Here is a 13749-nt window from a genome sequence, read left to right as displayed (position 1 = left end):
GGAAGCCCTAGGCTATTGATTTTTATCAGTGTTCTTGAGTTCCAGGCAGTATTCTATTTTTTAGTTTTTTCATTCAATGCTGATTTTAGGTGTCTCTTATTATTGTATGGACATGTAGTCACTGGGGTTTTTTTCTGTGCAATATGCTTTAAACTTTTTTTCCCAGCTTTGTTGACGTACGATTGACAAATAAAAATTGTATGTTTTTAGATTGTACAATGTGATTTTTTTAAGGTATACAACATGGTGATTTAATCATATACATTGTAAAATGGTTCCCATGATCAAGTAAATTAACATATCCATCACCTCACATGGTTACCAATTTTTTGGTGTGAGAACAATTAAGATTTACTCTCTTAGCAAATTTCAAGTATACAATATGTTATTGCTAACTATAGTCACCACGCTGTACATTAGATCCCCAGAACTTATTCATCTTATGACTGAAACTTTGTATCCCTTGACCAACATCTCAGCATTTCTGCCACCTCCACCCCCAGCCCCTGGCAACCACTATTCTACTCTCTGGTTCTATGAGTTTGACTTTTTTAGATTCCACATATAAGTGAGATCATACAGGTTTTGTCTTTCTGGGACTGGCTTATTTCACTTAGCATAAACAATGTCCTCATGGTTCATCCATGTTGTCACAAATGGCAGGATGAGGATTTCCTTCTTTAAGGGCTAAATAATATTCCAGTGTGTGTGTGTGTGTGTGTGTGTGTGTGTGTGTGTGTGTGTGTGTATATATATATATATAATTTTCTTCATCCATTCATCCATCAACAGACACTTGGATTGTTTCCAAGTGTTTCCAAGTTTCCAATCTTGGCTATTATAAATAATGTTGCAAGGAACATGAGGGTGCAGGTATCTCTTCAAGATACTGATTTCATTTCCTTTGGTTATATACCCAAAAGTGGGATTGCTGGATCATATGGTAGCTCTAGTTCTAATTTTTTGAGGACCCTCCATGCTCTTTTCCATAGTGGCTGCGCCATAATTGCTGTCCCTAAATGCTGGACCATAGCCCTTCAGGCACAAGCACCACATTATACTAACAGCGGGCACCTAGGTCGCCTCTAGTTCCTGCTACCCAAACAGCACTGCCGTGAACATCTCCACAGTGTCCCAGTGAGAGAATTTCTCTGGTATGTATACCCAGAAGTAGGACTGCAGGAATTGTGGTATACACGCACTTTTAATTCCACGAAATACCTTGCGGAATGGCTATTCCAATTTATGCTCCCATCAGCGTGCATATAAGTTTCCCATTTCCCCCACATCCTTGCCAGCACTTGACTTTTCCGCTCTCATTTTTGTCAACTGAATGGGTGTAAAGGGATGGTTCACTGATGTTTGTTTTAAGTTGCATTTCTCTCCCTACTAGTGATTATAAGCATGTCTTCATATGCACATTGGACCCCTGGGGTTCCTCTTCTGTGAACTGCTGTTTATATCCTTGGCTACTTCCCTAGTAGATTTCCTATCTATTTCTTCATCTCTGGGCTCCTTTGGTGCTGAATGTCTTCTGTTTGTCCCTCCACATCCACTGTCTACCCTTCTCCATGTCATTCTGTGGCCTCAGAGGCTGAGCTGTATGGCTGCATCAAAGTGTTCCCTTGCCATCTGGCTTCAAGCCCTGGAAGGAGATCAGAGGGAGGAAGAGGAGGGAAATGAAGATACTGACTCCCCAGCTCCCTCCCTGCTGGGTAGCTGTGGGCTAACTGCCTTCTGCAACCACAAGTCACAGACTGAAAAAGTCACGGCTCCCAGAGGCCCTCTCCATTCAGCTTTCTCTTTCTCTGGGCTCCTGAAGGTGCCACCAGCTCGCCACTGTTGGGATACCTGGGTCCCTGCCCTATTTCTCGCGGCTTCCTTAATCCTGCTTACAGGATTTTGTAAATCATCTCTTTATTAAAACACCTTCCAATTACCCATTTCATATATGCCATCTGTTTCTTGCTGGGAGCCTAACTGATACATTGTCACTGAGCTGAAATTTTTAATTTGCACACTGTCAATTTCACTGATTTTGTGTGTGTGTGTGTGTGTTATGGTATGTGCTTTGGGGTTCTTATTTTTGAAGCCCTTCTGTACTCATAGGTAAAAGATTTTCCTTCCTTTTTTCCCATTATTTTTGTAATTTTAACTTTTATATTAAGTCTTGAATCTATACAGCTTCCACCTTTGCATGTGTTGTTGGGTATCAATTTTTTTTTCTTAATATGGAGAGCCACTTTTCCCAATAATGTCTTTCCTCCATCAACTTGAGATGCCTCCCTTATTATATATTAAGTTCCCATTTATGCATAGTTCTGTCTCCAAGCCCCCTGTTCCATACCATTGGTCTATTTGTCTGTTCTGTAAAATTACCATACTGTCTTTATGAATATGGCTTTGCAATATATTCTAATGCCTGGTAAATCTGGTTTCCCTTTCTTTCAATTTTTACCCTTTTTTTCCCAAATTGACTTTTATCGTTTTTTAAAGATTGTTGAGTTGCTTTTAAAAATCCAGCTGAAACTTGTATTTTTATCACATTGAATTCCTATATGAATTTGGCAAGGATTTTAATTTTGTTCTTGTATATTCTTTATATGTCACTGTGATGATAGGTAACAGATACACCTCCTAAATCCTCTTATTAGGTCTAATTGTTTATTGATGTTGATTTTCCATGTGAACGATCATATTGTTTTATCTCTTCCCTTCATAGATATACTTTTCTCTCTTTCTCTTCTCACCTTCCTCCTGCCTAGAATGTGTCACAGCTGGAGTGGGGCAGTCATCTTGGAACAGGTGATAGAATTCATATGCTGAGAACAGTAGAGCAACAATACAGAAGCAGCCAAGGTCCTAAAAGATTTTATCATAAATAGGTGTGGAGCTTTTGCCAAGTGCTTTTTCTGCATCATGTAATCTTTTCTTTTGTGCTCCATTAATGTAGTCTTCTGTACTCCCTGTGTCTATCTTATGAATAGATTTTTCTGTTGTTAAAGCATCTTTGAGTTCTTACTCAAGGCATAGATGTTACTTGAACATGTTATCTCTCTTAATACACCATTTAATTGGGCTAATTTTTTATATAGGAATCTTACATTTTTTGGTCATTATAGCGAAAATACTCTATTTGAAATTTGTTAAAACTTGCCTTATGGGGGCTTCCCTGGTGGCGCAGTGGTTAAGAATCCGCCTGCCAAGGCAGGGGACATGGGTTCGAGCCCTGGTCCAGGAAGATCCCACATGCCGCGAAGCAACTAAGCCCATGCGCCACAACTACTGAGCCCGTGCTCTAGAGCCTGCGAGCCACAACTACTGAGCCTGCGTGCCACAACTATTGAAGCCCACAAGCCTAGAGCCCGCGCTCCACAACAAGAGAAGCCACCGCAATCAGAAGCCCACGCACCGCAATGAAGAGTAGCCCCCGCTGACTGCAACTAGAGAAAGCCCGCGTGCAGCAACGAGGACCCAACACAGCCAAAAATAAAAATAAAATAAATAAATTTATTTTTTAAAAAAACCTGCCTTATGGCCCAGTATTTGCTCAATTTTTTAAAAAATGTACCAGTATACTTGAAAAGAATGAGTATTCTGTAGCTGGTGAGTGCACTATACTAAATGTGTCCATTGGATCATTATACTTCAACCTGGCATTCAAAACATCTGTATACTTAGTGATTTTTCAGTCTGCTTGATACATCAATTACCAACAGAGGTGCATTCCAATCTCCTACTATGAATATAGATTTGTCTTTCTGTACTTCCAGATTTTTTATTTCATGTATTTTGTGGCCATGTTATTCTGTGCACATATAGTTAACATTGGTGTATCTTCCTGTTGAACTAAACCTTTTATCATTAGGAAACGACCCACTTTATCTCGAATAATAATTTTTGTTATAAAGTGTACTTTATAAGAAAATTATCTGGGGACTTCTTTGGTGGTCCGGTGGTTAAGACTCCACGCTCCCAATGTAGGGGTCCTGGGTTCGATCCCTGGTCAAGGAACTAGATCCCACATGCATGCCACAACTAAGACCTGGCACAACCAAATAAATTAATTTTTAAAAATAAGACAATTATTTGGTTAGAATTTTCCTAACATATCTTTCTCATACTTTCGCTTTCAACCTCTCTCTTTAGATGTGTCTCTTGGGCATGTGGTTGGACTTTACCTTTCATTCTGTCTGTAAGTTCATGTCTTTTAAAAACATAATTTAGGGAATTCCCTGGCAGTCCAGTGGTTAGGACTTGGTGCTTTCACTGTAGTGACCCGAGGTTCAATCCCTGGTCAGGGAACTAAGATTCCCGCAAGCCGCACAGTGCAGCCAAAATAAATAAATAAAGAGGTAGATAGATAGATAGATGACAGATTATTTAGTCTTTTGTATTTAATATAATCATCAACATATTTGGATTCATAACTCTTTATTTTGATTTTTCTTATCTACCTGTTCTGTTTTTCTCTCCTTTCCTGCCACCCTTTAGATTGTTTTTTCTTCATTTTTTCCCCTTTATAAATTTGGAAGTTAAAAGCTCTGTTTCTAAGGGATTAACCTAAAAATTACAACAATGGTAGGAGAAACTGTCTGTACTCTGCTGTTTCAAATCAGAGAGTGTTACGTAATTATACCCTCCATATCTGTTCTTCTGTAACCTTTTTCCTTTCTAAAATCATGTACCTGTATTTCCTTTATTCTCCTTCATATTTGTTATTTACCTTTTCCAAGAATCAGATTTTGTTTTTACTGATGATATCTACATTTTTATTTTCTAGTGCGTTAAGTTTTGCTTTTTTCAAGTGTCTTAAGTTAAAAATAAGCTTATTTCCATTCAGCCTTTCCTATTTTTTTTAATAAATGTGCTTAAGGCTATATACGTTTCCTCTGGGGAATTGCTTTATACCGTCGCACAATCTCAGTCTGCAGTGTCCTCCTTGCTCACTTCTAAACCACTTGACTGTTTCATTTTTATTTTTTTTAAACTCAAGTTATCTAGAAAGATGGTGAGTCATGTATATGTTGACAGATCTTTTTTAGCTATACTTTTGTGTTTATTTCTAACTTGATTTCATTGTGGTCAGAGCACTGATCCTTTTTAGAATTAGTGGAGGTCTCATCTGTGGGTTAATTTGTCCATTTTGGTTGATAAACTCATAAGCGTCCATAAAGTCTTCATCTGTTTGTCCTGTTAACTCCCATCTGGGTTGTGGATTCTATTTGCTGTGGTTTTCTCTTCCATGGTATTGGTTTTCCTCCCATGTTGGTGATTCTGGGTTGTGGGTTCACCTTTGCATTTGTTGTATTTGTTCCCTAACTGTGGGTGCTGCTTCTGTTCACACTGGGGTGGTTCTGTTCCTGGGGGCATGGCTGGAGGTAGGATGATCCCAGTGAAACCAAGCAGGACCCTGCGGGGACCTCCCAGGTACAAAAGCCCCTCCATGTCCCCTGTCTCTTGTTTATAAAAAAAAATAATAATAAAATGCTGTACTCTCCCAAGCCTCCCCTGAGTCACAAAAAAACAAGCTTAAGAAGTTAATGATTAGGACAATAGAAGCACAGAATCTTTAGTTCCTCCCTGAAGGACATAGACAATAGTGTCTGAGGCACACTCCTGAGTTGTTTTGCAGATACTAAAACCACCACCAAATGGAAAAAGTTAACTGCACAGTGACCAGACTGTAGTCATGACACAAGCTGCTCCACCTTGTACGATTCGAGGACTGGCCTCAAGGAAATGGGACCAAACCGACCCTGGAACTGAAGACTAACTATACTTGAAACAATCAAGATGATGCTGATCAGACCTCCGCATGACCAATTTCAAGGCGATTATCAGAGCTAACCGTGCTGTTCTGCATGTAGCCCCCTGCCCTGCCTATGTACCCATGAAACTCCCCTTTAAAAGCCCGTGCGCCCTGATCAGCAAGGGGAAGTTGGTTCTTTGACACATGAGTCCACCTCCTCCCCAGGACTGCCAGCTTCCTCAGTAAAGCTATATTTCCTTTTACCCAGCACTTGTCTCTCAGGATTGGATCCTTGAGAGACGAGCAGCCCAAACTGAGTTCAGTAACATCAGTAACGAATGCCGCTTTACAGCTGAGACTCAGGGAGCAGAATAACTTGCCCTAACTCACATACCTGTAAATAACAAATCCAGGCCACCTGGCCCAAAGCCCAGACAGTTCTCAGGATGACCCGCTGCCTGCCCAAGGCTATCTAGTGCCAACCAGCCCAATCCCAATTCCTAATCCCCAACAACAAGACAACTCAGAATATTTCATATAGTTCTCTTCTTTTTACTCTAAAAAACAAGTTGACAATAATAACCTGCAAACCACAGAAAGTGGCATGGGTTTCAATCTCTTCGCCCCTCCAAACATCAGTCTACATTCCTCAGACACTACCCTTCCCTCTAAATCTTAGATGAAAATCCAGAAGCCCCCAGATAGGAGGGTCCCCAAACCAGGAGCCCTATGGCAGGTAAAGGCATTGAGGAAATAAATTAGGGGGAGAGGAGGCTGCTAGTTTTCGCTGTCCCTGTCCCGCTGTGTCTCGCAGACCCACCGGTAGGGCCTCTGACAGACGTCATCGTTCCAGCGGCCGTCGTCCGTGAAGTGGGCACAGTCCTCACCTCCTCCGAGCCCGTGCCCATACCAGTCGTCCGGCTGCTCTGGTCTCCAGTTCCTAAAAAGACCAGATGGATGCAGGCCCGAGGGGCCCAGACCTTCAGACAAGCCGAGCAGCCCCTGGCGCCCTGGGACCCGCCAGGCTGGGACGCAGGCCAGGCTGGGGCACAGGCGGAGGGCAGAGCTGTGGGGCGCACACACTCACTTGAAGCCCGACTCATAGTCTGTCCCGTCCACCCATTTCCAGGGCCCGTTTTGGTCAGTGAGGCCCATCCAGGTGTTCACAGGGCCCATGTGGTGCTGGATAAATTTCTGGAGAGAGAGGAGGGGCTGGTGATCTCTCCTTAGACCTGCCAGCCTCCCAGCCGTGCCCCGCCTGGCCCTCACCTGCTCCTCCCAGGAGCCCACCACCACCAGGTGGGCGTCCTCCAGCTGGCAGTACTTCTCAGCCTCGGGCCAGGGCTTCCCCGAGCGAGAGAACCAGTAGCATTTGCCTTCAAAGTCCACCCAGTTCACCGGGCAGCAGGTCCTTTCAGAGCCTGGGCGGGGTGGGGGGTGGGGGCGGGGGCAGGCAGAGGGAGGGTGAGGGGCTGAGGGGAAGTGGGCAGGAAAGCGGGGCTGGGCAGCACCCACCCCCTCACCGTTGCCCTGGAGGACGGCCATCTGACAGCTCAGGCTTCGCAGGTCAGACACAAACTGCTTCACGTGGAGCAGCAAGCTGGAGTGATCTGGGGAGACGGAGGGCAGAGGGGGAGGGGAATGAGTGGGGGAGGGGACTGGGAAGGCTCTGTCGTCTGCGTGCTGGGGCGTGAAGATGGATCACAGATGCTCCTGCCGTAAGGCCCCTTGGTTTGGCCTGAGAGACCCCTGTATCCTGCATGCGGAAGCGCGCGCACGCACGCTCCCTCGCTGACCTTCACTCAGGTCCTGCTGCTGTTTCTCCAGTTGGGACTCCAGGGACTTCATCTTTCTGCCCACATTTCCTCCTAGAGGAGAGACTTGCTCAGTGTCCCAATGTCCCTACGTTCCCAGCCCCCCCAGCCCCAGCCCTCCTCACCCTGGACGCTCAGGGCCTTGACCTTGGCCTCCGTGCTCACTGTGAGGTTGCTGAACGTTTCTCTCAGGGCCCGCAGCTCCTCCTGCAGCTTGGAGTCTGGGCAGAAGAGGGTGTGGATAGGACAAAATTAGGAGGTTGTGTCAACCATCACAGCAGCCAGCACGTCCCCTACCCACCCACCCTCAACATTGCTCCCTTCCCAGCCCACCCCCAGGGAACCCACTCTGGGATCCGATCACACAGACGACCACCAGCAGCAGGAGGCTAAGGCCGATGGAGATCAGGATGAGGCTGGGTCCGGAGCAGAGACGCCGAAAGAGTGAGTGGGGAGGAGGCGGCCCTGCAAGTGGAGAGGGCATCAGGAGCCTGGGGCAGCTCTGGGGTCCTAGAAGGAGGGCAGTCTGAGCCTCCTCTAGCCGACTAGGAGGAACGTTATACATGAAGAAGTTTGGGCGGTGGGCGGCCCGGAAAAGCCAGAGGCAACCGGAGGTGGGGAGGGGCGCGAAGCTTTGACCCGCCGGAGCCCTACCCAGGCCCTGGGCCTTTGCTGACACCTGCTGGCCTGGCTGAGTCACTGCAGCCTCAGAACTCAGCCTGGAGGATGGACGGAGTTTGCGAGCTGGAGGAGACTGGGGGCGGTGGGGGGGGTGGGGGTGGCGCCTTGCAGGTGGGGCAAGAGCAGTGGATTTCTTGGTCACCCTTCGAATCCCACTCCTCTTTGGCTGCGCACAGGGAAAGAGGCGGAGTAGCCAGACTTCAGGTCCCTCAAGTTGCTCCCACCCGGGAGCCCTGTCCCAGTGAGCTGGAATATGGGGGCTTCCCCTCCATTTTTGCCGGCAGTCCCTTCCCCCATCGAAAGTCGCTGCCCACTCCCATCCACCAAGAACTTCATCCTGGCTCAGCCGAAGCAACATCCCTGCTTGCAGGAGAAAGAAAGGGGGCTTGCTTTTTTTGTTTGTTTGTTTGTTTTCTGTACGCGGGCCTCTCACTGTTGTGGCCTCTCCCGTTGCGGAGCACAGGCTCCGGACGCGCAGGCTCAGCGGCTATGGCTCACGGGCCTAGCCGCTCCGCGGTACGTGGGATCCTCCCGGACCGGGGCACGAACCCGCGTCCCCTGCATCGGCAGGCGGACTCTCAACCACTGCGCCACCAGGGAAGCCCGGGGCTTGCTTTTTGATGTAAGAGAGCCTCATCCTCCCCCAATCAGAGATCCCCCAGAGCCGTCCCAGAAATCTTCCCCTTGACCAAACTGATCCCTGACACCCATGCACTCACACACACTCACACAGTTGGCCAAGGCTCACAGGGTGTTGAAAGAGGAAAGAAGAAGGAGGCCTAACTTCTTCCAGTTAGTCCCACGGCCCTGGGCGCCCCCGTCCCCAGGGTCCTGAGAAGTCGGTGACAAGGTGAGGGACAGGAGGGTCATGCAGAAGCCTGGGGGCAGCCGTCACCAAGAAGGGAAATCCAGCCCTACACCCTGCACCTCCCCTAAGAGGGGCGGCTCAGACGCTGTGTCCCTGTGAGTGGGGCAGACCAGGGAGAGTCGGGGTTACAGAAAGAAGCAGGAGCTGAGTGGAGAGAGCGAGAGCCACCTAATGCTCGCCTTTCAGAAATGGGGGGAGGCCTCCCCTCACTTTTTCTGTGCTGGTGGTCATTCTCCTCGTTGTCCAGATGCTGAAGATCTTGATACTCCTTTGTCATGGTAGGGCTGGCTGGACCTGGGACCAGGTCAGGGCTGGGGTTAGGGCTGAGGCTACGGCTGAACAGAGTTGGGGTGTGTGGTCCAGTCCCTTTCTAGGCGATCAGCAGGAGCCCTTTCTTCTTGCTCCCACTCCCTCCCAGGCCTGACATCCAAACTCTATCTTCTACAGTTTTCCCACTCCATCCCCAGCCCTCCTGACATGGGGCCCCTCCATCCCCTCCCTCACCCCACCCCCCAGTTAGTCACCCCCCACAGCCGTTCTTCCCCTTTTACTTGCTGAAGGTCTCAAGGTTGACTCCTGGGTCCCTCGATGCTGCACAGATCCCAGGCTAAGAGACGGGCTGAAGCCTGGAGGATTAGGGTGCGCAGACAGCCCTGGGTGGTGGGAGAGGAGGGGGCAGGGTCCATATGAGGGCCCTGAGCCCTGTGCGTCTGCCTGTCTGTGCGTCTGCGTGTCTATGTGTCCAAACACACCAAACCTGGCATCTCCAGTGCCTGGGACTTTGGACGTAAACAGAGGTAGAACTGGATTTGGAACTCTGGGGTGTGGGGCTGGGAGCGGGGGATGGGTTGCCTCTTCTTTTCTTCCCAGGGGTGGGGAGTCTCCCCGGTCTGTCCCCATTCCTTGTATGCAGTCACCTCACTCATGGCACCGTTTGGGAGGGGGCCAGGCCAGGAGGGGCCAGGGCGCAGTTTGCCGTTTCCCCTCTGCCCCTCCCCCCTTTCACTTCCTGCCTCTGAATTTCCCAGAATTGGTGGTGTCTCCAAATATCCCTGACCGGGATCAGAGGGGCCGATCTCTGCTCTTGCCCAATCCAGGCCTGTGACCCTGGCATCTGAGCCTGGGCCCGGCTTCACTGGGGCTCAGCCGCCGGACTCCCCAGCCTGCGGCTGAATGGCTTTGCTCTCTGGGGGGAGTAAAGTCCTCCCAGCTGCGTAGGGGGCGGTGCGGGGAGAGGCAGGAGGACAGGCTTTTCCCACTCAGCCGGGATTGGTGCCAAAAAACCTCCAGTAATTCCTGTGTGCCTTTCCTTCATTACCTCCTCTCATTAGCCCCCCGAGCACATCCCTATTCGATTCGCAGATGAGAAAACCGAGACCCTGAATGGTAAGACCTTACCCAGAGTCACACTGCAAGGAACAGCAGAGGGAGGGCTGGGATGTGGGCAGCCGGACTCCAGGACCTGTGTGCTGCCCCCAGAACCAGGGTCCCGTCCCGTCACCATAGCTGGGCCCCGGGGTCACAGAAATGCTAAAAGTGGTCCCTCACAGCCCCAGGGAGAGTTCAGGGAGTGTTGTGTTCAGAGGAGTGTCTGGATTGGAATTATGCTAAATTAGAAATTGGGCAATGTTAAAGACGTTAATAAGTCTCACTTTAGGACCAAATGTGAAGTCACGGGAATCCTAGGTTACAGTTATTTCAGTGAGAAAACTAGACCTGAGTTAGGAGAGTTTACATTACATGAGATATTCAGGAACACGTCCCTTGCATAAAATAAGAAGCCCTGGCTACATCTCCTTCATCTGTGTCTTGAAAAGCCCCACGTTGTTTGCATGCACTGGGACTGTGGCCAGTAATTTTGGTGACTGTTGGGCTGTTAATTTGGCCTTCTCTGATATTATCGCTTACGATCCGGTTTATTCAGGCAAACAAACCTACGATGTTTCGGTCAGAATAACGGTCACCCTTACAGGAGTGGTGATTGGAAGGGAGCTTCTGGGCGATGGAAATGCTCTACTTCTTGAACTGGATGCCAGTGGCAAGGCTGTGTTCAGTTTGTAAAACTGCTGAAAGCTGTACACTTAAGATCTGTGCATTCTTCTGTTTGCATCTTATACAGGAATAAGATGTTCCTGCAAGCTGGTTCTACCCTATAACCATATTCCCAATCCCATTGCTTAGGCAGCAGTACTTGGACCAGTGCCGAAAAATACGCCAAAGCCAACAAGTTTAGGGTGAGAGTCAGAGGTGATAAAGCACTGTGAAGAAAGCCAGACAAACACCACGATACACCGGGTGGCTGACTTACAAGCCACCTGTACGATACCAGAGATAATCCTGAGAAACTAAAAAGTAGCTAAAAACAAAACAACACATGGCGGTAGATATATGCACCCTGAGAACTCTTTCCATTTATCCCTTTAAGAATATATACCTTGGGATTTCCCTGGCGGTCCAGTGGTTAGGACTCCGCACTTCCACAGCAGGGGTCCTGGGTTCGATCCCTGGTCAGGGAACCCACAAGCTGCGCAGCGAGGCCAAAAAACAAAAAAGAATGTATACCTTGAATTATGCAAGGTCTTCAGGGACACAGCCTCGCGTATTCATTTTCTATTGCAGAGTAACAATGCAACCCAAACCTAGTGGCTTGAAATGACACCGATTTATTAGCTCATAGCTCCGTAGGGCAGAAGTCCAAGCTGGCTTCTCTGCTCAGGGTCTGACAAAGCTGAGATTAAGGTGCTGGCAGGACTGTATTCATTTTTGGAGGCAAAGGAGAAGAATCTGCTCCCAAGCTCCTTCAGGTTGATGACAGAACCCAGTTCCTTGCAGCCGTAGGATTGAGGTCCCCATCTCCTTGCTGGCTGTCGTCTGGGGGCCACCCTCTGTTCCTCGAGGCCACCTGCCTTCCTCATCGCATGGCCCCTCCATCTGCAAAGTCAGCAACAGTGCCTGGAATCTTCCTCAAGGTGCAGATCTCTCTGACTCCCCCTGTGCTTTCAAAGGGGCTCCTGGGATTCGATTAGACCCACCTGGAGAATCTTCCTGTCCTAAGGTCAGCTGTGTACATGACATACACGACAACTTAAGAACAGGAGTCAGAAGTGATGAGACGCTATGAAGAAAGCCAGACAAACAACACGACACACCGGGTTGACAAGCCAGCCCCCTGTACAGTGTGTATGGCCATAGGTAAGGGTCACTCCCCATAACATAACAATTGTGAGAGAGATATCTCAGCATGTCCGCAGGTGCTGGGGAGGACAGTATGGAATCTTGGGGGCCACTTTTAGAACTCTGCCTCTTCATGCAAAGCGACGCTGTCCCCTCTGAGTACACTTCACCTTGGGATATGGAGCACGTGCAGAGAGCAATTCAGAGAGGCCAGGCTCCAAACCTGGGAATCCCACCACCAGACTCCCTAGGGGAGGTCTGTGACGCTGGCCTGAAAGAACAGGAAGGATTTTTATCAGCTGTAATAAGCAAGTGACCCTGGAAAGAGTGGGAGAAATGTCCAGAGTTGTAGCTTGGGCCACCCTGAGGAGGGCCTTCAGTCTCAGGGTGAGGCATCTTGAATGTCATTCAGAAGCACAGAGGTCTCCAAACTGGGGGAGCATGTGCCCCAGGGGTATCACAAGATCATCCATTAAGAAGGTGGCAAGAGGCGGCAAGGAATGCTTCCCAGAACTTCTGCTGCCAGTGTCCTTGTCCCCACGGTGAGCCACGGCCATCCCCCCTCTGCAGGAAACCCTCCAACACTAGCAGGTCTCAAGATTCTGCCCTCCAAGAAAATCTTGCCATGATTGGATAGGACCCCCAGATAAATATTCCAACCTTCAACCTGTTCACTTTTACATCCCTGAAAATGAATCACCATTGGAACAAAAGTTAAGAGAATTAAGACAAGAAACACAAGAACGGAACCAACAGTTCTGGGCAAACCAGAATTTGACTTTTCTAAAGGCTTTGAGATGGGCCACTTCTCAGGAAATCCACATCCAGACTTCTCCAGAACACTGAGAGCTGTGTCCTAGCCAAGGAAAAACAAAAAGACGAAGAAAGGGAGTTCTGATAGCTGTCTTCTTTTAGGAAAAAGAAGAATTTATTGACTCAAGACTAAAAGCCAAAGGCCTGGAACTGAGAGCTGAATCAGGTCAAAAAGCAACATTGAATGCAGAAGAAATGGCTGACTTTTTTTTTTTTTTTTTTTGCGGTACGCGGGCCTCTCACTGCTGTGGCCTCTCCCGTTGCGGAGCACAGGCTCCGGACGCGCGGGCTCAGCGGCCATGACTCACGGGCCCAGCCGCTCCGCGGTATGTGGGATCCTCCTGGACCGGGACACGAACCCGTGTCCCCCGCACCGGCAGGCGGACTCCCAACCACTGCGCCACCAGGGAAGCCCGAAATGGCTGACTTTTACAAGGAATTTTTAAGTAAACATTTTCGGAAGCACATGTATTGTAACAGGGACTGGTACAAGCGTAATTTTGCCATCACCTTCTTCATGGGAAAAGTGGCCCTGGAGAGGATTTGGAACAAGCTTAGACTGAAATAAAAGAAGACCAGCAATGAGGAGCCCACCCTGACCCGCCCACCCTGAACCACCCACCGGTGTCTGAGTTTCCACGAGAAGC

The 13749-nt window shown here is 48.6% G+C and overlaps 1 protein-coding gene and 1 pseudogene across 5 annotated transcripts; one reads left to right on the top strand and one right to left on the bottom strand.

The window, feature by feature from the left end:
• Positions 1-6257: 6257 nt before the first annotated feature.
• Positions 6258-9880, bottom strand: LOC309838323 (asialoglycoprotein receptor 1). 4 transcript variants are annotated; one of them, XM_082679398.1, is made up of 9 exons: positions 9667-9880; positions 9326-9450; positions 7915-8031; positions 7692-7787; positions 7549-7620; positions 7276-7362; positions 7022-7173; positions 6840-6946; positions 6264-6692 (listed from the first exon to the last, which is right to left on the bottom strand). In XM_082679398.1, the coding sequence occupies exons 2-9, from the start codon at positions 9390-9392 to the stop codon at positions 6530-6532; spliced, it is 861 nt and encodes a 286-aa protein (XP_082535524.1). In that variant the 5' UTR covers positions 9393-9450; positions 9667-9880; the 3' UTR covers positions 6264-6529. The 4 variants fall into 4 exon arrangements, with proteins under 4 accessions (XP_082535521.1, XP_082535524.1, XP_082535523.1 ...); XM_082679397.1 differs by having other exon boundaries at positions 6265-6692; positions 9326-9409; positions 9671-9880; XM_082679396.1 differs by having other exon boundaries at positions 6274-6692; positions 9326-9409; positions 9667-9875.
• Positions 9802-13715, top strand: LOC309838398 (cytochrome c oxidase assembly factor 8-like; annotated as a pseudogene). The gene is made up of 6 exons: positions 9802-9819; positions 10447-10501; positions 11297-11349; positions 12881-13078; positions 13205-13300; positions 13524-13715. The product of its transcript is annotated as a cytochrome c oxidase assembly factor 8-like (transcript).
• The last annotated feature ends 34 nt before the right edge of the window (positions 13716-13749 follow it).

Source organism: Grampus griseus (assembly GCF_964374135.1).
Source record: "Grampus griseus genome assembly, chromosome: 20".
In the NCBI taxonomy this organism is placed as follows: Eukaryota; Metazoa; Chordata; class Mammalia; order Artiodactyla; family Delphinidae; genus Grampus; species Grampus griseus.
Note: the sequence above shows the minus strand (reverse complement) of the source record. Positions and strands in the feature narration are given on the sequence as shown.